Source organism: Zootoca vivipara, chromosome 12 (assembly GCF_965207765.1).
Source record: "Zootoca vivipara chromosome 12, rZooViv2.hap1.1, whole genome shotgun sequence".
Classification (NCBI taxonomy): Eukaryota; Metazoa; Chordata; class Lepidosauria; order Squamata; family Lacertidae; genus Zootoca; species Zootoca vivipara.
The window spans coordinates 22,235,998-22,259,791 of record NC_142595.1 but is presented as its reverse complement, the minus strand read 5'-3'; the positions used below and the strand labels follow the sequence as shown (position 1 = coordinate 22,259,791).

Here is a 23,794-nt window from a genome sequence, read left to right as displayed (position 1 = left end):
CCTTTTGTAGCTTATTTTTTAAACCATAAACCCGAGGACAGAGGATACCTTATTACTGATCTTTCCAAGATGCTCTGGGTGCCTTTTTTAGCTAAAGGGCAGGGTAAATATTATTTTACTTTAAATAAATAAATGATAGCAGAGCAAGATCTGCCTACACAACAAGGAACACAGAGCAGACATACATCCTGTTGCAGAGGTATTCTATGGCTGAACAGTGTGTCAGTATGGATGTTGTAAAGAGGAAGAAGGTATGGTTGGTACATCACCTTGCAAATTAAAAGCTTTTTCTAAATTATTATTACTATACTGGTCCAAATATAAGGCCCCCCCAAAAAATATAGACACACATACCCAGAAGAGCTCTTAAATCACAACCTCTCTATCTACAACAGGATGATTATAGGCCACACTTAAGTTTTATACAACCCAGATATTTTTTTTGGGGGGGGGGAGTGTGGCCTATATTCTGACCAATACAATACTATTCATAAAAATAAGGTTGTCACTTAAAAAGGTAAAGGGACCCCTGACCGTTAAGTCCAGTCGCAGACTACTCTGGGGTTGCTGTGCTCATCTTGCTTTATAGGTCGAGGGAGCCAACGTTTGTCCGCAGACAGTTTTTCCGGGTCATGTGGCCAGCATGACTAAGCTGCTTCTGGTGCAATGGAACACCGAAACCAGAGCAGCGCACGGAAATGCCATTTACTTTCCCGCCGGAGCGGTACCTATTTATCTACTTGCACTTTTGGGTGTGCTTTCGAACTGCTAGGTTGGCAGGAGCTGGGACCGAACAATGGGAGCTCACCCCGTTGCAGGGATTCGAACCGCCAACCTTCTGATTGGCAAGCCCAAGAGGCTCAGTGGTTTAGAGCACAGTGCCACCCGCGTCCCAACAAGGTTGTCACTTACAGAGTGTGAAATGAGATGCATTATTCAGCAGCATTTGCAAATACACAGAAAACCCCATACAAGCAACTGGTAGAAAACATGCCATCGCTGATGAGTGCATACAGACAACTAAAAAATACAAAGCAATATATAGATTGTACAGAAATGCATTAGACCAATTCCTTCCCGGAGGATAGCTAGGTCTATCCATAACCAGGAACTACAATAGTGAAACTGAACCTCCATGGCATGAGGAATGATATCAGATTATTCAGTGTTGGGAACACACAACAGGGTGTGTCTCAACTGTGCTCTGTTTGTGTGCTTCCCAAAGGCACCCAGTTGGTCGCTGCAGTAAACAACATGCTGGACTAAAAACACTCCAGCAAGCCAATTCTTATATTTGCAAATGGAAGATCAAAAAGGGGGGGGGAAATTGAGCTAGGGTAACAGTTCTAGAAGTTCTTTTCCAGTGTAAGGAAGATGCCCGGGGAGGTATGAAACAATAATGAAGATAAAAGCACCACTGTGCATGTGTAGAGTATTTTCCCTCTCATGACTAACCCACAAATAACCGAGAATGGGAAACAGAGCTTTCAAGTTAGGGGAAATATGACTTGCAGGCATGCTCGAACAGCGAGCACCTCTCAAGTCGGGAAATTAAAGCCCTCCTTAAAAATTCTTTATATCCAAAAGGATTTAGGTCAGCTGCAATCTCTGGTGACACTAGGAAACCCAGTGGGAACTCCGCCTATGGTATGAGAGCATCCAATTAAAATACTTCTTCCTCCGTCACAGCCTCCTGACCTGGATTATAGAGGCTGGGGAGGGATCATAAACCAAGAGGGGCAAACGGCAGAGAGAGAGAGAGTAAGTTTTCAATTTGGAGAGCCAGATGTTGAGGGTCTCCATCTGTGGCAATGTATTGAATGCCTGTCAACAAGTAATCAGAATGTTTGCAGCTGCTGGGGTGGGGTGAGTGTCCAGAGTGGGGTAGAGGAGTGAAAGGATGCAGATTTAGGCAGCAGATCAAGGCGTCAAAGTGGACTGCACCACTTCAGGAAGGTGGGGGGGGAACCCCATTTTCGAAAGCTCCTGTATGCTTAAAAACTCCCTGCAAATAGAAAATCAACATGGTAGGCAAAAAACTTTGCTCCTCGATCATGTGCCGATTTTCCATTTGCAGGGAGAATCATAAAATCAGGTTTACCTTTTTTTTTTTCATATGGGCTTTGTGTCATTCATAAACGCTATTTCTCATCTGTAATCTCATTCTGTCGCATGCGCATGCGTAGACCGAGACCTCAATTCAACTACAATGCAGGGAGAGAGAAAGCAGGGTATGGATTCTCCCAAGTGTAAAAAAGGCTATCTTGCCTTGTTATCAGCAATAAGAGAAAAGGAGGCAGTGCCTGTGGATGCAAAGCCTATTGGTCCTGCTGAAGGAAGGAAAATTCAGTAATTCCTTTTAGCATTTCTAGATTCCGAGCAGTTTATTGATTAATGGATTAATGCAGGGGTGGCTGTTTTCTCCTCCAAGGGTCTCTCTCTTCTCTGAATAGAGGTCCGGGGGCAAAAGCTATATTTGCTGCAGAACTTGACCCTCCTCACTGTGGAGCCTTGCTATTACAAAGATACAGGATTTCTCTTAAAAGTTATTCAAAACTGTGAAGGAAGTTCAGTACCATGTAGCAACCATGAAGCTGAAAAAGGGCTTCAAGGCTATGAAACACTTAATGTAATAAACCTTAATCTTGCCTCCTTCCTTTCTAAACAGCCCCAAACACTTTTGCTTTTCCTCGTATGTAGGAGATGCTGCAACCCCAGCAATCGTTTTTTGCCATCCTGTTTTTTAAAAATCTTTTCCAGCACTAGGAGACCATTTCTAAGATGCGACAAGAAAACGAGTGAGGAACAGAAGCAAATCTGCGAAAAATAATAACATAATACAGTAATAATAAAAATAGTAATGAGATGGGAAATCTCCCTCTCCCACCAGATTGGTTTGTTTAAAAAAGTAAAAGCTTGAACTAATTTTTTGCTTAATAGGCTTTGAAATCACCTACTTATTTGCATATTGGCACAGAATACAAATTTGGCTGCCTTAGCAACGGTACCACCAACTCTCTCTTTCCCAGCCAATCAAAAGGAGACAACCAGCATTGTTGGCACTGGGCTGTGGAAGCCAAGGGCTGCATGCTTGCCCTTTTTCCAGCATTGAGTTTAGCAGGGAGAAGGCTTATTTCTGTACATCTTGGAAGGATCCATAGGTGCAGGTGCCAAAGCTGAATTCATTTCTCTCCTTCACTTCTGAAAGGCTGATGGATGAGATTGGGGGGGGGGCGGGTTTCAGACAAGAAGGCAGGTTGTACTTCCAACTACATGCCTTGAGATCACAAACCTTGCTGTGTTTATTGGCAAGCTTTCAAGGTATCGCTTTTGCCACGACACATCAATCTGCATTCATTGGAGCACAATATCATTCCTTACTCACAAGATCATTAAAACCATTCATGCCAAGACTGGTCAGATCAGCCCTCACTCAAACACAGGTTTTTTTGTTTTGGTTTTTTTGCCAGACAGGACAACAAAACAATGGGATGTTGCATACTTAGCTGGCAGTCACTAACGCATAGGGTGTGTGTGTGTGTGTGTGTGTGTGTGTGTGTGTGTGTGTTGAGGTTCTGCTGTCACAAAAGGCTACCTACCTCCTTAGGTAAGATAAGCAGCATTGGCTCCAAGCCAATTTGGTACATAAGGTGGTAAATCTAAAAGGCACCTGCCTCTCTTATCATTTAACACAAGGTTCCCTCACTGCAAGAAGTGAGGTTGCAGGGAACCAGGCAGAGGGCCTTCTCGGTAGTGGCGCCCGGCCTGGGGAATGCCCTCCCATCAGATGTCAAGGAAATAATCAACTCTCTGACTTTTAGAAGACATCTGAAGGCAGCCCTGTTTAGGGGAGTTTTTAATGTTTGATGTTTTGTTGTGTTTTCAATATTCTGTTGGGAGCCGCCCAGAGTGGCTTGGGAAACCAGGGTAGAAATAACAAATTGTTGTTATTATTGTTAAGCTGCAGTGAAATGAACTATTGCACTCTTGCACAGCTCTTTCTGCATTGCAGGGGGTTGAACTAGATGACTCTTGGGGTCCCTTCCAACTCTATGATTCTATGACATTTTCAATGGGACTTGTGCAGAACTGCCTAATGGACCATGCCCCATGTTTATTTACATGTATGAGTTTGTAGAGAGGGGTGAGGTGTTGGCCTTTTCTCACCTTATTTCCCCAAAATGGAGCAGGCTGCCTCATCTCTGATGAGACTCTTTTCCTTCTCCCTCATTGACTACATGCAATAAAAGTCTGATGGGGCTTCCCTCTCCCTCTTTCTTTTTATTTAAAGGAAACAGTGGGTTAATTGTCTACAACCCAAGCTAAGCAGCCAGGTTTTAAGTTTCACTGAGACCTTGAGAATAATCTTCTTAGCATGTCAGTTCCAGACAGCTCCGTGAACCAGGCGACTCCATGGGTGATGAAAGAGAGAGTCTAATTGCACTAGTATAAGCCAAGAGAACACATGGGAGGGGGAGAGGGAGGGAGGGAGGGAGAGAAAAGGGGAGAAAACCACGAAGAAGCAGCTACAATCTTTCCTGAACACCCTCATCAAAACACTCCATTCCAGAAATGGTGACCCCCTAATTCCTTGCAGGGACAGAGAGAAAAAAAAAGTAAGACAATGAACTCAATAAGGATTTGTTATCCAGGTATTGATGGCTAGGAGGTAACTCCTTAGAGATCAGAGACATCAGGGCAGTGATTCTTCATCAGGGACAAAAAAAATCCCATGATGAACCACCTTAAAGGAAGCGGGAGGGAAGCCCTAGAGGGAAAGGTACCACTGTGTGAGGGAGGAGTAGGGGAACATGGTTGTTTATGTGTAATGAAGACACCTCCCCCCTAAGTAATGTTGGTTGTTGTCACAGTCTCTTTCTCAGTGACCATGATGGTTTGCCTTTAAAGACTGCTTACTAGTAAAAGACCTCAAAGCAGTTCACAATACTGTAGAAGAAAAATATATAAACACAATAAGTACAATAAAAAACAATCTCAGATTATTTATATAATAACAGAACAAACGCACAAACAACATCCACATATAGAAACAGTTATCACTATAAACAAAACCAGAGAGCATGACAAAGCAGCGTAATGCAACACACGTTTATTCACCCAAGCACTTAGCCAACCTCACTCACAACCATTGCAATCATTCACTACCTCAAATGTTCTGTCTACCAACCACTCGGACACAAAACCACCCACACTCAATGTTACGACCCAAAAAGGATTGCTGCCAAGCATACACAGGCAAGAGACTCTACCCATTTCTGAAGCATTAATGGAGTCGTGCCTCGCACCCAATGGACTATCTCATTCTCCTCTCTCACCTGAGAGGAGCCCAGTTCTAAACCAGAGCATGCTCTCCCCCTGTGGAGTCTAAAACTATTTCCATCCACTTGTGATGGGAGAGTTTGCATCTCAGGGATAGTATGGGAGGGATCTGTCGTTCAGGCACAACAACTTAGAGGCATCAGGGTGAACAATGGGCAGTTTATTGAAGCTTGTTGCACACAGCACAGCAGGGATGTGTTGCAAACGGAAGTCCATAAAGCATCTGTCCACATGGTTTGTTTCCCCCACAACCAAATCAGTCAATAGGTTAGCCAACAAGGCAACAAAAATAGCAGTGAATTGCTGGCAGTAGCTCACAACTCTCCCAGTCTGCTGACATTTCATTCCAGTGGTAGGCCAGGTATCCTGTCACACAGCATAAACTCTGAAACAAAATACTGAACTTGAATTTTAATGGTATTATCAATGTGCCCAGCACAGAGGATTCATAGGGACCCTCCACCCCCCAAACACTTGCCGAACACTGACATCATCGTCAATGTGGACATCTTTGGGTCCGTTCCAAATCTATGATTCTATGATTCCATTCTCAAATAAGAACAAGACCTTGTCTGTACATATCTGAAAACTTGCAGCTTTCCCATGGAATCTGAAGGGCATCATTGTGATCTGGAACAGTCTTGGCATTATGGGAAGTTGTATCAACTCACTGGATAGTTTAAATCTTGGACAGGTGGATTCCCAGGTTTTGTGCCTGTAGTAGAACTTATTCCATCCACCCCACTCTACTTCTTGGGCCAGGGCACAAAACAGAAGGAAACTGGGCCAACCCAGGCTTATCACGGCAGCATGTGCCACAGAAATACAATTCATAAGGTGGACTTATATGCCTATTTCTTACTAAGCAGCCCATGTACAACAAGGGCTCTTTGTCCTTATGGATACAGTGAGCCAGTAGGATTTTGTCTTGGAGACATTCCTGAATGGTAGAAATGAAAATTTAACCCAGTTAACACCTCTGCTGTTTGTCCTTCAACTATTATTTACAAGAGATAATTGGAACAGTCCATGTATGTAGGCATAGTTGCATCATATATGCCCAACCGGTACATAAACATAGGAAGCTGATGGAGCTCCAGTGGGAACACCTGCTTTGGACTGAGTAGTGAAGTCCACTGCCCAGCTGGGCCTTTCTTCATTGGGACGGAGGATATTCTCTTGTTGTTGTTGCTACTGCCACATTGGTCCAGGAAACAGGCGAAGCTCCTCAATCTCTGCCACGTCTTAATAGCCTGAGTGGCATTTAGCAATGGGTGATGGGAGTCCCGTGCCTCGGGAGAGGTTGGCTTTCACTCCCAAGTTCTGGGTAATACTCTTCTAGATCCTATAAAAGGATAGGATGTGACTTCAGAAGACATGAGTATCTCCAGGGTAGACAGCAAAAGAGCCAAGAGTCTCCAGGGTATTACAGTGGTACCTCGGTTTATGAACACAATTGGTTCCAGAAGTCTGTTCATAAACCGAAGTGTTCATAAACCGAAGCAAACATTCCCATTAAAAATAATGGAAAGTGGATTAATCCGTTCCAGACGATGAAAAACACCCAATAAAGCTTCAATTTAACATGAATTTCACTGTCTGCCAAGAGGTTTCCGAGGCCTATGGAGGCCTCCACGGAGGCATCGGAGCGTCCGCGACTGGGACGCAGCCACAGAAGCGCTCCGATGCCTTCACAGAGGCTAACTGCGTCTCTTTCAAAGCGGGTGGGGGGGGTCCCTTTGGAAGCGCTTACCTTGCGCATAGAAAACAGCGGTGAGAGGCTTGGCTGCGCGGCGGTGGCGCTCGCAGCTCTCCTTCCCTCTCTACGTGGTGCCAGCCGGGCGACCTTTCTCCTCCTCAGAGCAGCCACCACCACCACCAGGCGCCAGGACTGGCTGGGGTGGCTCGCGGTGCGCCTGACTCTGGTTGGAGTGGCGGCGGCGGCAGCAGCGGCGGCTTCTCTCAAGCCCGAGCCTCTCCACTCTGCAGGGGCGCAACGGTGTAGGCCCGGCCTCGCTTCTCTTGACCCCTCCGCGAGGCCGGGCCTTCACCATCGCGCTCCTGCGACGTCTCTCCACCTTCGCCGTCGCGCTAATGTGGAGAGGCGTCGCAGGAGCGCGACGGCGAAGGTCCGCTTCTCTTGAGCCGGCCTCGCGGAGGGCTCAAGAGAAGCGGGCCTTCAGCGTCGCGCTCCTGCGACGTCTCTCCACCTTCGCCGTCGCGCTAATGTGGAGAGGCGTCGCAGGAGCGCGACGGCGAAAGTCCGCTTCTCTTGAGCCGGCCTCGCGGAGGGCTCAAGAGAAGCGGCCCTTCAGCGTCGCGCTCCTGCGACGTCTCTCCACCTTCGCCGTCGCGCTAATGTGGAGAGGCGTCGCAGGAGCGCGACGGCGAAGGTCCGCTTCTCTTGAGCCGGCCTCGCGGAGGGCTCAAGAGAAGCGGGCCTTCAGCGTCGCGCTCCTGCGACGTCTCTCCACCTTCGCCGTCGCGCTAATGTGGAGAGGCGTCGCAGGAGCGCGACGGCGAAAGTCCGCTTCTCTTGAGCCGGCCTCGCGGAGGGCTCAAGAGAAGCGGGCCTTCAGCGTCGCACTCCTGCGACGTCTCTCCACCTTCGCCGTCGCGCTAATGTGGAGAGGCGTCGCAGGAGCGCGACGGCGAAGGTCCGCTTCTCTTGAGCCGGCCTCGCGGAGGGCTCAAGAGAAGCGGGCCTTCGCCGTCGCGCTCCTGTGACGCCTCTTCACATTAGCGCGACGGCGAAGGTGGAGAGACGTCGCAGGAGCGCGACGGTGAAGGCCCGGCCTCGCGGAGGGGTCAAGAGAAGCGAGGCCGGGCCTTCACCGTTGCGCCCCTGCAGAGTGGAGAGGCTCGGGCTTGAGAGAAGCCGCCGCTGCTACCGCCGCCGCCGCTCCAAGCACAGCCAGGCGCACCTCGAGCCACCCCAGCCAGTCCTGGCGCCTGGTGGTGGTAGCGGCTGCTCTGAGGAGGAGAAAGGTCGCCCGGCTGGCACCACGTAGAGAGGGAAGGAGAGCTGCGAGCGCCACCGCCGCGCAACCAAGCCTCTCACCGCTGTTTTCTATGCGCAAGGTAAGCGCTTCCAAAGGGGAACCCCCACCCGCTTTGAAAGAGACGCGGCCGCAGCCGCAGGGCTCCTTTCCACACAGTTAGCCTCCGTGAAGGCATCGGAGCGCTTCTGTGGCTGCGTCCCAGTCGCGGACGCTCCGATGCCTCCGTGGAGGCCTCCATAGGCCTCGGAAACCTCCGGTTACTTACTTCCGGGTTTCGATGGTTCGTAAACCGAAAGTTCGTAACCCGAGGTGTTCGTAAACCGAAGTACCACTGTACACAGAACCTCAATGCTTGGGAGGCAGTAGGAGGAGCTCAGCTTTCAGCTCAGTAGTATGTATCAAATATTTGACCTACAAGAGTCTTTTAGGCCTAATAATTTCATATCTGCTGTGTCTTTTGTAACCTGCTCGTACACTGTCTAGAGACTACAGTGTTAAACCAATACATAAAATGTTGCTGCCTGGGGAACACTGGGTCTCTCTGTTGTGTTTGGTAAATTTCTGCATGAGTGCCTATCTGATGTATGAAACTTGCCACAAACGTGGTGATAGCTGTGGGCTTAGATCAAAGGGGACTGGACAAAATTCACGGTGGACAGGTCTGTCAATGGCTATTAGACATGATGGCTAAACTTCAGCCACTCCACTGAATACCAAATACCAGCTGCTGAGGGACAAGCGGGGGGGAGAGATGCAGGTCATTTGTGTCTGCTCCCACTATGATGTCCATATTCCACCAATGTAATCAGGATGAATCCATTATTTTTCTCCAGGTAAGGACACCACCCCTCTAGACACCAAGGCACTCTCAGCATCTTAAAGTATTATTTAATTTCTTCAGGTAACTGAGTCATTTTGCTGTCTTTGAGCCCTCAGTTACAGCACTGGAGCTCTGGCCGCTTCGTTTTCATTTATTGCCCTATCCGTGGGCAACTTCCACTTGTCCTGTGCCTAGAAAGCATAGGTATGAACAGTTTTCCCCTTGTCCTGTGCTTTCCTAGACACAGGTCCAAGTGGTTTTGCCTTTGCCCTGCATCTTGCTTCTTCCCATTTTGAAATATGGCAACCCTTGCCCCTATTGCACTGCTGGCTGAGTGAAGGCTGCAAATTTGCCCAAAGGGCTGGCACTCTCTCTTAGCCCTGCTGCTGCCGCCTGGATAATAAAATCAGGCATTTGCTGGGGACTCAAGACCAGCACAGGGCCCACTACCCTAAAACGGCTATCATGCCCACTTTGGACAGAGTTCTCAGGAAGACTGGATGCAACCTCAGTTTGCAAGTCTCACCTCATCCACGATGGGGGCGGAGGGCACGGAAGCTGCCGTAGCCAAGAACCACCACCCCAACCACCTTCTCACTCCCAAAGCCATTATTCCTCCCCCCCAAACCGTAAACACCCACAGCTATTGCAGCACCACTCTCCAGAGATGTTCATGAACCTGATGGTAAACAGAGACTCCTCAAACTGTATTTGAAAGTGCGGTCCAATAATTCAGATGTTCAAAGTATCCTTCATAGGGTGACAACTCCCCTCACCAAGGGCTCATCAGGTCGTGAGTGGATGCAGCTACTTGGAAGCAAATGTTTCGATTCCTGTAGCGCTGGGGGGGCGGGGAGGAGGAAATGTGCCACCTGCAGCCTGACAATTTCTTGATGGGAAGCTGCAGCTGAACTTTGGCCACATGTTACCTGCACATGAATGTATCCCAAGGGATACTCAGTGCACATCATGTGGATATAGCAACAGCTGTAAAATAAGAGCTGTGGCTGAGCGAGTGGGTGAGCTGCTTGCCTCTGCATGTGCACATTCATTATTGAGCCTTTGTTTCCAGGCCTATTAAACACTGGAGTCTTTGCTCCTTAAATTTCCAAGCATGCAAAGAGATCCAAGATGTGGTTTGCGTTCAATGCCAGAAAGGCATGAATGTCTCCATAAAGCTATGATAGTACAATAATCAATTCTGAGGTTTAAAAAACTGCAGGTGGAGGGGGGCAGCTCTCCCCAATGATGAAAGTGTGCCTGTTCCCTAAACACAGTCTGTTATCTTCCCCTTCCTCAAGCGATCCAGCTAATACCGTATCTCCGAACAGGACATTGTAACATACGAGTAAACATCATTGATTCGAACAATTGTTTCTATCTGTATTTTTCATGTTTCTGCACTTTAATTTGCTAACAATGTTATGTCTAACCTGGATATGGCGGGGGCGGGGCAGAAATGTAAAAGAACAACAACGATGATTCGTTATTATATTGCACTCTTACTGCTTATTAGTAGCAAAAATAAATCATTTAGTCCTCATCCCGAATTGAAAGGGAGTCTTAAGTGTGTTGTAAGCACATTCCTGCTTACTCACAGTCGTCCCTGAACAGCTTTATCTCTACCCTCCCCCGCCTCTATTGCTCCCCCCCCCTTGTGAAGATTGTAAGCTTCTTGGGGCAGGTATCTTGTCATCTTTCCCCATGCTATTGTGTGCCATGTACATGGATGGCACAGAAGAAACACCAAAACTCCTAAACTACCGTACTTTTAAGTGCATAAGACTATGTTTTTTTTTACTCTAAAATAAGGTTCAAAATTGGGGCTCGTCTTATACATAGATAGTATCTCTCCCCATTTTCTTAAATCAGAGTCCCCCAAAATAGGGGGTGTCTTATAGATGGAAAAATACGGTAAATTAAAACAGCCTAGTTTGTGTGTTTGAGCAAGCGGTCACACAATCAGCACACAATTATTTTAAACTATCCTCAGACCTTTGGATTTGAGAGGTATTGTCTTACATGCACTATGCTGCTTTACTTTAGGTGTGCTCATTTTGAACCCTTGATAGGCCCCCAAAGAGAAATTTCACTAATGCCGTGTAATCCTGACCTGTCTCAAACAGTCCCCCAGCCCCACCCTGCCAACCTACCCCTGGGCCTCCCACATATCTCTGTGGCCTCACCCTTGTCCTGACCTGGTGAGATATCCTGCTGTTTGCAGTTCCAGCTCTGGGCCTCCTAACAGGTTGTCTTACACTGCTACATAATTTTCTTAATGGCCAATTTTAACTCCTTCCAGGATTCTTGGAGCCATGCAGGTGGCAGAGTGGAGAAAGTGTCATGTGGAGATTCTCAGCCCACTCTATGCCCCACAATGTCTAAGGGACAGACACTTTGAAGACTTACAAGCAGCAGAGAGAGACATGGGGGGATTATTCACTCTCTCTCTCCAAACTTCAGAATATTCCAGGAAGGCTGAAAGTGTGCATTTCACTAATGGAAGTCAATGACACTGGATGCTATGAGACGCATAACTTAAATGAATTATTGTTCCACTGTTAAAATTCAGTTTGTGATTAGTTGGTAAGTATTTTTCAACAAAGAATATGCTTTGAATTTAGGAAAGGGTTGAGTGTGCAGAAATGTTGGCTCTGACCACTGATACGTCCCGCAGCCAGGATGGCCAACTAGCAGAGATGTTAGGATGAGGTCGTCCACAAAGGTAAAGGTAAAGGACCCCTGGACGGTTAAGTCCAGTCAAAGGCGTCTATGAGGTTGGGGCACTCATCTCGCTTTCAGGTCGAGGGAGCCGGCGTTTGTCCTCAGACAGCTTTCCAGGTCATGTGGCCAGCATGACTAAACTGCTTCTGGAGCAGCGGTACACCGTAACGGAAACCAGAGAGCACGGAAATGCCGTTTACCTTCACGCTGCAGCAATACCTATTTATCCACTTGCACTGGCGTACTTTCGAACTGCTAGGTTGGCAGGAGCTGGGGCAGAGCAACAGAAGCTCACTCCGTCACAGGGATTTGAACCGCCAACCTTCCAATCGGCAAGCCCAAGAGGCTCAGTGTTTTAGACCACAGCACCACCCACGTCCCTGGTCATCCGCAACATCTAGAGGGCACCACATTGGCTACCCATGGTATACCATGTGGTTTCTAATCCCTTGCCCTCAGTGTTCACACATTACAAAACTCTGCAGTTGGCCCCATTGGTTCTAACCACAAAATGACCTTGGAAACTCTATTCACATGCTTCCACTAAATATTTTTTTCCCACAGATTATCCATGACTGATATTTACCTCCAACATCAAGACGTTACCAAGCACTTAGTCTATCTGTTCCACATTAACAATATGGTGATGGGGGCTTACACACATTGAGCTCCTCATCCAATCCATGTGGCTGCTCACAATCTCTATTAAACGATGAAATAGACATCGTTTCAAGGTGGAGAGGCGAAAGGGGGTGACCAGGCCCCTTCTGGACAAACCTTTGGAGAACAACAGTTGAACTAAACTAATCCCACAAGAATATAAATCCACATTCAGGCTAGGCTAGATCCAATTAAAACAATCTAGTTTAATTAAGCAGGATAGGATTGCAGGGCAGACGACAGTTTCCCCAGGAATTACTCATTAGCAGAGGGGTTTCTGATGGTTAAACAAATGATGTTTTCAAGAAGTGAAAGCAAGCTCTACTAAGGGTCCCGTTTATATGATCCACACTATATGGATGAGGCCTGGAGCAAACTAATGAGAACCATACATCAAGGTCCTGCTGCTGATTTAGGCATTATTTTGTTCCTATGGTCTTCAAGGTAGGAAACTGATTTCCTAGCCCGTTGGTGCCCCCAATCATTGAACCCCTAAGCCAGTGGTTCCCAACAAGTGGTCCGGGGACCCCCAGGGGTCCGCGAGCTATGCCAGAGGGGTCCTCAAGATGCTATTAGATGCCAAGCCTCTGGCCCACCGGAACCGGCGGAACTACCGCCGCCGGTGTGCGGGCGCCAAGCGAGCCCGGTGGATCAACCGGGGAGCCGCTGAAGACCCCCCAGCGACCCCACCGGACTGAGGCTGAGTGCGCCCGGCCGGAGACTCGGCGGAACCCCTGGGCCTAGAGGCCCGAAACCGCCTTCCAGGCCGCGGACCCCACGGCGACCGCGTGGGCGTCGGAAACGTCCGGCGAAGCAAGCGAGGAGCCACTGAGGCCCCCTGCAGGCCTGCCGGGCCGAAGCCGAGGGCGCCCAGCCGACGGCCGAGCGGAGCTCCGTGGCCCGAGACCTCCCACCGCGCAACGATCCTGGGGGGCCTGTCTCGCGACTGCAGTCGCCATCACCCCTAGCTGCCCAAGAGGGGGAAGGAGCCCCCCCAAGCGAAGCCCCCCGATCCCGCAGCTCCTGCGCGCCACACGGGGAGCCTCGTGGGGACCCGAAGAACAAAGGCCGCACCAAACCTGCTGGCGCTGCTACCGCCGCAAATACAGCCACCCCCAGAGGAGGAGAAAAGAAGAGGGGACGACAGGGAAGAGAGGGCCCCACCACCACCCTCAACCCAGGTGAAAGGGTAGAAACCTCCCCCCCTCCAGAGGGAAACCCCCCGACCCCCAGACGGCCATCACACTGCCACCACCACAGCCACCACCACACCAACGCCCCCCCCCCCAAGAAGGATAAAGAAAAGAAGAAAACAACTGAAAAATAAATAAAACCACTTTTTAATTTTAGGATTAGGAATTAATGGGGGTCCTTGTCATAATAGCGGCTCGATGAGGGGTCCTCGAGAAAATTTTGTTGGGAATCCCTGCCCTAAGCTACATTATAAGGAGCATAGGTCCAAGAGCTGGCAAGGTCCAGAGTGGGTTACCAGCTGGCACTCTGGGAAGCACAGAGGCAGAGTCTTAAGACTTCCCACCGCTATTTTATCAGATTTGCATACCACTTTACACATGTAGATCTCAGGGCAGTTCACAACATAAAATCACAATATAGAAAACACAAAATACCAAATAAAAACAAAAACAAAGACAACCCAATAATCCCCTCCAATAATGCACGAGTAGACATACATAAGATTATTATTATTAAATTTATATCCTGCCCTTCTTCCTGAGGGAGTTCAGATTGCACTGCTAATCACTTTGTTTCATACCAGCTGCATTTTTGTGGTATCCGAACATCAAACCACATCCTACAATCTCACAAAATCCGGCAACATCATCTCAATACATGACTTAAAATATGCACGCTCTCAAGCAGCCTACCACGCCCACTCTACAGTGCAATCTGGTACAAGTAAGTCAAAATGTTTATCTTAAGGATGGAACTAGATCAAGTAGTTCGAAAGAGGGATAACAGCTCCTGCAGCAAACACACGCATCCCGTTTTTAGCTCCGGTAAACAGGTCTTGCAGGAGTTTGTATTGTTTCAAAACCCTGCAAAACTTGCTTGGCCAGAGGTACCGGTAACAGTGAGACAAAAGAAGTATGTGTGCAATGACTACAGAAACAGATTCCTCTCTCTTGGACCACTTTCAGCTCTTTAAAAAAACACTGCCCATCTCCAGCCTCAAAGCCCAATTATTATGCATTACGCATGTGAACAAAAACCTATGTGTGAACAGATATGGGGCTTTTTATTGAACCAAGCAATTGGCAGCATTGAAGCAATCATAGCACAAACAGAACTGCCTGAAATTCAAGCCAGGAGATTGATTTTTCCATAGAAAATCTGCTGCCAGAGGCTTGGAAAACAGAGCTGGAAATGGAATTCCTCCGGCAGGCTTTTCACTTCCCTACTTAGCCTAATGGGCTAACCCTGATGCAGATTAAGTAATGTGAGATTTGGCCCTAGAAAATGTATCCCCAGTCATTTCACCTGGTTTACAATCAGGCTTGAGAGACAGAGAGAGAGCGAAGCAAAGCTCTGCGATTAGATTATTAATACTACAGAAGGCCTGAAGTGAAACATGTTCTTCAAGAACGAGCTGTGACATGCTTCTGAAATCACTCAAGGGTTTTAGCTTAGCGATTATGTCATCAGCAGCAGACAGCTGCAATATGGGCTCAGAGCTTGCTTGTGGTGGAGAAGTGAAGGGAAGAGCATTGGGGGAATGTGTGCATTTAGGACCTGAAACAAATCGGAGTGGGTGCAGCAACGAAGGACCTGTACATCTTTCTCTCTTCTCTTGCTTGATCTATTTTTTCCACTCTCAAGGGATGGCTGTGTATAAAACACATTATTGTTATTTATTAAATTTATATACCACCCTTCACCCAAAGATCATAGGACAGCTTAATCTTGTTTGTGCACCCAGAAAAACTGAATTCTGCAACCTGAAAAGTGAGGTTAAAATGTACAGCAGTTGTGTTTCTCCACCGCCCCCCAGCCCATACTATAATGTTTTGTATTTCCCATGGCTACTGGTGTGTCTATTGAAACCCTGCTTATTCTCCCCTCTGGCTTCTGAGAATCTAACATTTATATAATCACACTTATCTTCATAATCATGAGGTCTCAAAACACGAAAGCAACTCCTACACTTTTTCAAGAGGCTAAAATATCATAGGACTTGCCAAAACAAACAAACAACAAACAAACAAATACAGTGGTGCCTCGCAAGACGAATCTAATTCGTTCCACGAATCAATTCATTTTGCGAAAAATTCGTCTTGTGAATTGCGGTTTCCCATAGGAATGCATTGAAATTTCTTTTTTCGGTCACAGGAACGCATTGGTTTAATTTCAATGCATTCCTATGGGAAACTGCAATTCGCAAGACGAATTTTTCGCAAAATGAATTCGTCTTGTGAGTCACCATCAGATCGCAAGACGCATTCATCTTGCGAAAAATTCGTCTTGCAGGGCTTTCATCTTGCGAGGTACCACTGTATTGGTACTCCATTGCAAACACCTCACATGGGGTTTTCATTACCTTTTCAGTGACAATGGGAGTGGAGGACAGTGTGAGACTTGTGGGTGATTCCGAATGTTTCTTGTGCTTCTGTTTAGGCCTTTCCTTGTCCTTCCGACTCTGTAAAAGGAAGATCAAAAGACAATGTTTTCCCCCCTTCTAGCAGCAGGTGAGAAAGGAAGCTGTAAGGGGAAGGCATCAAGCGAGGATGACAGCCCAAAGTGTATATCTCAGAAGCCATTTCCTTCCCCCACCATCTACAGCAACTCTGGCTCATCACCAAAAACATCTGCCTGGAGTATCCGCTCCTCCGGCTTCAGACAACATCTGGCATGCAGAACCATGACAAAAATCCTTATCAGGTTCAGATTAAGATTATACATATACACACATGCATATACATCATACAAGGCCCTCCAGCTATTCCCTGGGAATTACTTCTTCTCCTGGATCAGCTTCATCAGAGGACACCTGAATTTTGCCTCTTCTTAAAAATAAAGAAATCACTAAATCCCAAGCAAAGGTTATCTGATATTTTTCACTGCCCAGAAAAGCTGGCCACTACATCCTGAAAACAGCTAACTAAATGGTTTTGAAAAGATTTGCTTGATTTTTGTTATGGCTTATGCATTTCTTGGGAGGCGTAAGGAGGTCCTCAAACACCATCCAGTGAATCACTGGGAACTCTGCTTACTAACCGTTACGCACGCTTCTTTTTCCTGCTTCAGGGACTAGAAACTTGATTTCATTTATTGAAATGAATAAAATAGCATTACAAAATCTGCACCCAATATCAAAACCCCTCTTTCTGCAGTGTCATTATCATTAGTTACAGAACATAACAGGTCCCCTGGAAGAACCACTTGTCCATATGATTCTGTATGAGGGCAGCTTCTCCCTAACATTTCAAAGGCTTACGTTTGCATTCATGGGGCACATTGCATAAATTTGCAAGCACCTGCTACCTCGGGGTTCAGGAAGAGGTTGTGGGTCTAAATGTGTGTGACATTTAGTTCCAGCCACATCTTTTAGAAGACATCTGAAGGCAGCCCTGTTTAGGGATGCTTTTAATGTTTGACAGACTATTGTATTTTAATATTTTGTTGGAAGCCGCCCAGAGTTGAAACCCCGCCAGATGGGCGGGGTATAAATAATAATAATATATTATTAGTGCTCACTGGAAGGACAGATCATGAAGCTGAGGCTCCAATACTTTGGCCACCTCATGAGAAGAGAAGACTCCCTGGAAAAGACCCTGATGTTGGGAAAGATGGAGGGCACAAGGAGAAGGGGACGACAGAGGATGAGATGGTTGGACAGTGTTCTCGAAGCTACGAACATGAGTTTGACCAAACTGCGGGAGGCAGTGGAAGACAGGAGTGCCTGGCGTGCTATGGTCCATGGGGTCACGAAGAGTCGGACACGACTAAACGACTAAACAACAACAACAACTATTATTATTATTATTTATATATTATCTCTCTTGTGGCTTAACGAGGATAGCCCTGCGTGTCAAAGGTCCAGGTTCCTATAACAGTCCTGATTCATTCACAACTTTAATGTAGAATGGGGGAAAGAAAATGTTGTAGCTGAGTGAAAGAGAACATCCTTTGCATGTAAGTTCACGCCCTGGCCTCTCCAGTTAAAAAAAGATTGGGTAGAAGGAGATGATGGGCAAATCCTGCACCTGAAGCCCTGGACAGATGCTACCACTCAGATATTACTGAGCTAGATGAGTAAATTGCTTCAGTGGCTGAACTGGGAGAGAAAAAGGAGTTGGAAAAGAATGGAAGGAAGTGGGATACTTAGGCATGTCTGCCGGAAAAGAGGTAGGATGGCATCTAATCCCACATCAGAAGACTGGGTATTAGGCTGCTTGCTGTGTGCATCCTGCTTTTCTTCTTACCCTGCTAAGTAGTCTTACAAGGCATCTGCTACCCAACCCACATTGTCTCTGCAGGTGTTAGCACCTGTGTCATAAACCTGTGGTGCTTCTGCTGTTCTTTGCCTTGATAAACTAGCATGCTGTGTCTGAAATCCAACACTGTATTAAACCGATTATAACCCACCTTGACTATTTTCTAAAAAAATGAGGTATAAAATTCGATAATCGCTAAATAAATAAGCAATCAAGTTTTGCACAGGAATTAGGTGTGTCTCCTAATTGCAATCTATGCTAGAAGGACATAAAGCGATCGTTGCTAAATTTAGGTTGCCTTCAGAGTGTCACTGTTTTGCGGGAATGATTCAAACCCATACTGGGAAATGTAGGCCTGCGCAGTTAAAGAGGAATGGGACAGCTACAAGAGGCACTGGGGGCTGCATAAAATGAGGTTGGGCCCATGGTTTGCCCACCTGTGCTACAAACAAAATCTGCATGTGCTGTGAAGAACACCTTTTCTTTGCAAAACAAATTTCTAGCTCCTGGTCAGGACTTTTTGTATGCTGCAATTCTGGAAGATCACAGAAGAGAAATGCAGGTTGCGTAGTGGGTATAGAAATCCAGTTTCCTGAGAATCTCAAGTTTCATTTTTAAAATGCAGCTGTCTAGGTCTTTATGGATTTTAAGATCTACATGGAAATATGTGGGTAATTGCTGAGGAAATATTTGCAACCCAGAGATAGCTGAAAAAGATTTGCAAGAGTGGAGACTGGTGCATCAGTGACCTCACACCCCCTGTTTCTAGCAAAAGCAAACCATGAAAATATCCTCCATTTGCATGATTTATACAAGTTGCAAAAGTCAACTTTTCTTGGCCCAGAATTTGGATTTCCTGACAGCAGGTCCCCACCCCCCTTCAGAGTGGAGTACACTGCTTGTGGCTCCAGGGACAGCATTGACAAAGTGTGTGGCTAATGCCTGGCAAAATCTCAGTGACCAAAAGCCAGGCAGAGGCCTGAGAAGCATTCCACTGGTCAGGCAGCTCTTTCCCCTCTTTGCGCTCATGGTAAGCAGAATAAACTATGCAAATCAATGAATCACCAGTTGGATCACATTTCTTCAGTGCTGAAAACATCCTCACTGAATTCCAATTTGTTTCCAGGTATAATTCAAAGCTCCCGTTGCTCGGTCCCAGCTCCTGCCAACCTAGCAGTTCGAAAGCACGTCAAAATGCAAGTACTGTAGATAAATAGGAACCGCTACAGCGGGAAGGTAAACGGCGTTTCCATGTGCTGCTCTGGTTTGCCAGAAGCGGCTTTGTCATGCTGGCCACATGACCTGCAAGCTATACGCCGGCTCCCTCGGCCAATAATGCGAGATGAGCGCGCAACCCCAGAGTCAGTCACGACTGGACCTAATGGTCAGGGGTCCCTTTACCTTTATAATTCAAAGCACTGGTCTCATAAGAGGAGCCCTGTGGGATGACACCAATTGCCCATTGTTCTTGCAGTGTCCAACTAGATCAAGCTTCCCAAACTTCGGCCCTCCAGACAGGGGCGTACCCAGGATCAAAACTAGGGGGGGCAGGGGGGCAATGCACAGTAGGGGAGGGGCCACATGTATCCAAATTTTGCAGTGTTCCTCCAAAACAAAGGAGAATGCAAGTAATAGGGAAACATGTGCATCATAATGAATATATTGGTGAAAATAACATACAAAATGCAGAAATTACTTGCAAAAATGTAATGTCACACAAGAAGCTTTAGAAGAAATGTGCATTGAAAGGCTGCAGTTTTTTTGAGGGTTTTTTTTTTAAGGAAAAGTTTGCAAATTGCTAAAGAAACAACCAAATTTAAGATTGGAAAAATCAGGAAATGGAGAGAAATGAAATGGACAGGTACTCACAATACTGCATCACTGTGTTCAGAGATGTTACTGACTGACAAGCCTAGGAAAGCTTGCAGTGGGAGTGAATTTCAGAAAACACATGGGAGTCCTTTTCTACATCCCAAACTTTCAGTGCATAAAAATTGAGAATGTCAGCAAAAGGGAATCTAAGCAAGCGTCATTTTCATGTGTGCCATTTTTTGCATAGTCAGTTGCTGCTGTTTAACGTGGTGAGCGTAAACAAACTATTATTATTATTATTATTATTATTATTATTATTATTATTATTATTATTATGCTCTGCTCCCTTGCATCGACATGGTGGGGGGAGGGAGGTTTGCTCACTAAACTCCTGCACAAAATTACCTAAAAGCATGCCAAAGTGTCATCTAAAAGCATGCCACGGGCACGCAGGAAAATGAGAGGAAGCTGCGACTGGGGACTTCTTTCCGGGCAAGGGCGGGAAGATTGAGGAACGAGCCCCACATAGCAGCAGCAGCAGCAGGAGCAGCAGCAGCAGCAGCAGCAGCAGCAGCAGCAGCAGCGCTTCCCTTCGAAGCTGTTTTTGCCCCTGCTGTTTTTGCCCCTCCGGCCGGCCGGGGCCAGCCTACCCCGCACCAAGGAAGAAGCCGGCCAAGAGCAGCGCTGCCTGCGGGGCTGGTGGGCGGAGGCGGAGCACAGCCCAGCGGAGCGCGAGTTCGGCGTTCCCGCCCGCCGTGCTCTCTGGTTCTCCGCCGCGCTTGGCCTTGCCAGAGGGCGCGACGGGGAGCTGGAGGGAGGGCACAGCACGGCGGGCGGGAACAGCGAACTCGCGCTCCGCTGGGCTGTGCTCCGCCTCCGCCTCTGCCCACCAGCCCTGCTTCTAGGGAGGAGCAACTGCCCACCCCTGCCCCGCGCTGGGTATGCCCATGTCTCCAGATGTTTTGGACTACAATTCCCATCTTCCCCGACCACTGGTCATGTTAGCTAGGGATCATGGGAGTTGTAGGCCTAAACATCTGGAGGGCCGCAATTTGGGGATGCCTGAACTAGATGCATTTGGGAAGCCGGTATTCAGAGACATACTGCCTCTAACAGCGCAGGTAGCCATTATCCTTTATGAACTTGTCTACGCCAGTGATTGCCAATTAGCTAAATACTCAGGACCCCTTATTTCTCAAAAGCCAAGCCATGGACCCCCTACTTTTTTAAAAAATTGAAAACTCTATGGTAGTTATCTCTGCAAAGCATTTTTAAAAAAACAAAATGTGGGGTAGCTCCTAACAAGCAAAGGATTTTAGGTATACTATAAAAAAATAGACTAGGTCTGAGTGATATCTGGTTTTCAACATCGTGATATATCAGCAGCTAAACATCATAATATTCTGATATATCATAATGTCTGAAATTGCAGATCAGGCGTGGGGATGAGGGAAGGAGCAGCTGTGGAGATCAGATGGGGGGGGAGAGGAAGCAGAGTCACCTCCACTGTATGTTTTGAGTGGGAGGTGATGGGGGTGCAACAAGCCGCAGTCAATGGGGCAGCCAGCAGTGGAAGCCAGCCGTGGCAGCCAGTGAAAATGCCTGCTGCTGCTGCTTTCCTCCTGAGAAAAGCTGCCCCAACTCAGTGACAGGGGAAGGTAGTATCACGGTAAGGCAGCTCAGAGCAGCCACGTTATCGGCTGAGATCATCGTGGGATATCAGCGGTGCCTTGAAATCAGCTGCCTTGCTCTCCCTCGCACAAGGAGCATATATCGCTGAATATTGCCATGTCAAAATTGTTGTTGTGGTGTGATTTCAAAACCGCTTTTGGCCAATATATTGTAAAATCACACAGTGCTAAAATTTGTGATATTACCATGCAAAAAATAACAAACAAAAAAATAGTTGGGAGGGGGGAGGCAAGGGATGAGGCGGTGGACTCCCTGGGTGCGTTCCGTGGATCCCCAGGGGTCCCCGGACTCCTAATTGGGAACCACTGGTCTACACCATTCAAGTCGGTGGCCATCTTTACATTTTGTGGTAGCAAATGCCATAGTTTAACTATGCACTGTGTAAAGCAGTTCCCAAAGTTCGTTCGACTTCCAAAATGTTCGGAAACCAAAGCACGGCTTCTGATTGGCTGCAGGAAGCTCCCGCAGCCAATTGGAAGTAGCAGAAGCCGCATCAGACGTTCAGCTTCCAAAAATTGTTCGCAAACCGGAACAGTCACTTCCAGGTTTGCGACGTTTGGGAGCCAAAACGTTCAAGAACTAAGCTGCTCGAAAACCAAGGTACGACTGCACTTGCTTTTGTCCATTCTGAATATTCACCCATTTGGCTTTGGTAGACCCTAGGTTCTAGAATTATGAGAGAGGGAGAAAAATGTCTCCCTCTCTACTATCTCCACACCTTACGTACTTTTATACACCTCTGTTATATCCTCACTTACTCGCCTTTTTTCCTAACTAAAAAGTCCCAGATGTTGTGGCCATTTCTCATAAGGGAGTTGTTCTAGTTCTATGATGATTTAGGTTGCCGCTTTCTGAACCTTTTCCAGGTCTACAATATCCTTCTGAAGGTGAAGCAATCAGAACTGAATACAGTATTTGAAGTGCAGTCACACTACAGATTTGTATAATAGCATTATGATATGAGGGACCCAGGTGGCGCTGTGGTTAAACCACTGAGCCTAGGGCTTGCTGATCAGAAGGTCGGCGGTTTGAATCCCTGTGACGGGGTGAGCTCCCGTTGCTTGGTCCCAGCTCCTGCCAACCTAGCAGTTCGAAAGCACGTCAAAATGCAAGTAGATAAATAGGAACCGCTACAGCGGGAAGGTAAACGGCGTTTCCATGTGCTGCTCTGGTTTGCCAGAAGCGGCTTTGTCATGCTGGCCACATGACCTGGAAGCTATACGCCGGCTCCCTCGGCCAATAATGCGAGATGAGCGCGCAACCCCAGAGTCGGTCACGACTGGACCTAATGGTCAGGGGTCCCTTTACCTTTACCTTTATTATGATATTAGCAGTTTTATTTTTATTTTCAGTCCCCTTCATAATGATATCCAACACAGATTTCACCCTTTTCAGCATTATCCCCTAGGTAATTGGCCCCTTCTAGGGGATCAAATGCCTCTTCCTCAGAGTGATTCCCTCCTTCACAGAGAGCCTCATTCCTATCTTGTGTTCATCGCAAACAGCACTGTTTCCACTCTGCTACAATTCAGTTCCCATGGAAACCTATGTTATTTGTCTCATTATTCAATATGGCTGTAATCAATTTAAATGGAACAGAAAAGTAAAAAAACTATGCAGAATATAATGTTGATTACTTATATAACATTTGCAGACCTAAAATACAATCATAGTGAATACCACTCATATTCACTTGTGTTATTTCCCTGACCTCCAACGAACATGCACACTGTGGCAAATTTTTGCTCCCATTTCCATATCTGAGCGAATTAATCCAACATCCATTCTCTGGCTAACCACTGCCAATTTCCCAAAGGCTTCATGCACCAACCCCCTGCCTCTCTCAACTTCTACAGCTCATCTACCTTGCCCTTGAGGAACAAATGTTTTCCCCAAGGATCAAGAGCATATTGCACAGAGAAAACATCCATGACTTCTGCCCAGTTGACAGATAGTCATACATGTAAGATTCAGTACAATACCCTGCATAGCGCACACACCCCAGCTGGCTTTCTACCTGCCTGCTCTATATTTATTGAATTAATTTACTTGGAGCTTGGGTAAAAAAGCAGGGTGCTAGTCTGCCCTGGCCTCTTTGCCCGATTCCAAATTCATTTGTCCTTGAAGTCCCCCATCATTTGTATGCAGCCCCCATGTCACTAGTTTGCCTTACATTGTATGCATTGATTTACTTATTATTTAAAGTCCAATCAGAAAGTAGTATAAAAAAGTCTTAAATAATAGGTAACTACATATACATTTAGGGACACGGGTGGCACTGTGGGTTAAAC

At 46.9% G+C, this 23,794-nt stretch overlaps 1 protein-coding gene across 9 annotated transcripts in view; it reads right to left on the bottom strand.

Annotated features, from left to right (window-relative positions):
* Positions 1-23,794, bottom strand: part of MLLT6 (MLLT6, PHD finger containing) — a 102,568-nt gene that overhangs the window by 28,054 nt on the left and 50,720 nt on the right. For 5 of the 9 annotated variants that reach the window (XM_035134402.3, XM_088655636.1, XM_035134401.3 and 2 more), the window contains exon 8: positions 16,103-16,201. The exons of the other annotated variants lie outside the window; for them this stretch is intronic. In XM_035134402.3, the coding sequence (XP_034990293.3) occupies positions 16,103-16,201 (99 nt within the window). The remainder of the gene's footprint in view (positions 1-16,102; positions 16,202-23,794) is intronic. 9 annotated transcript variants of the gene reach the window in all.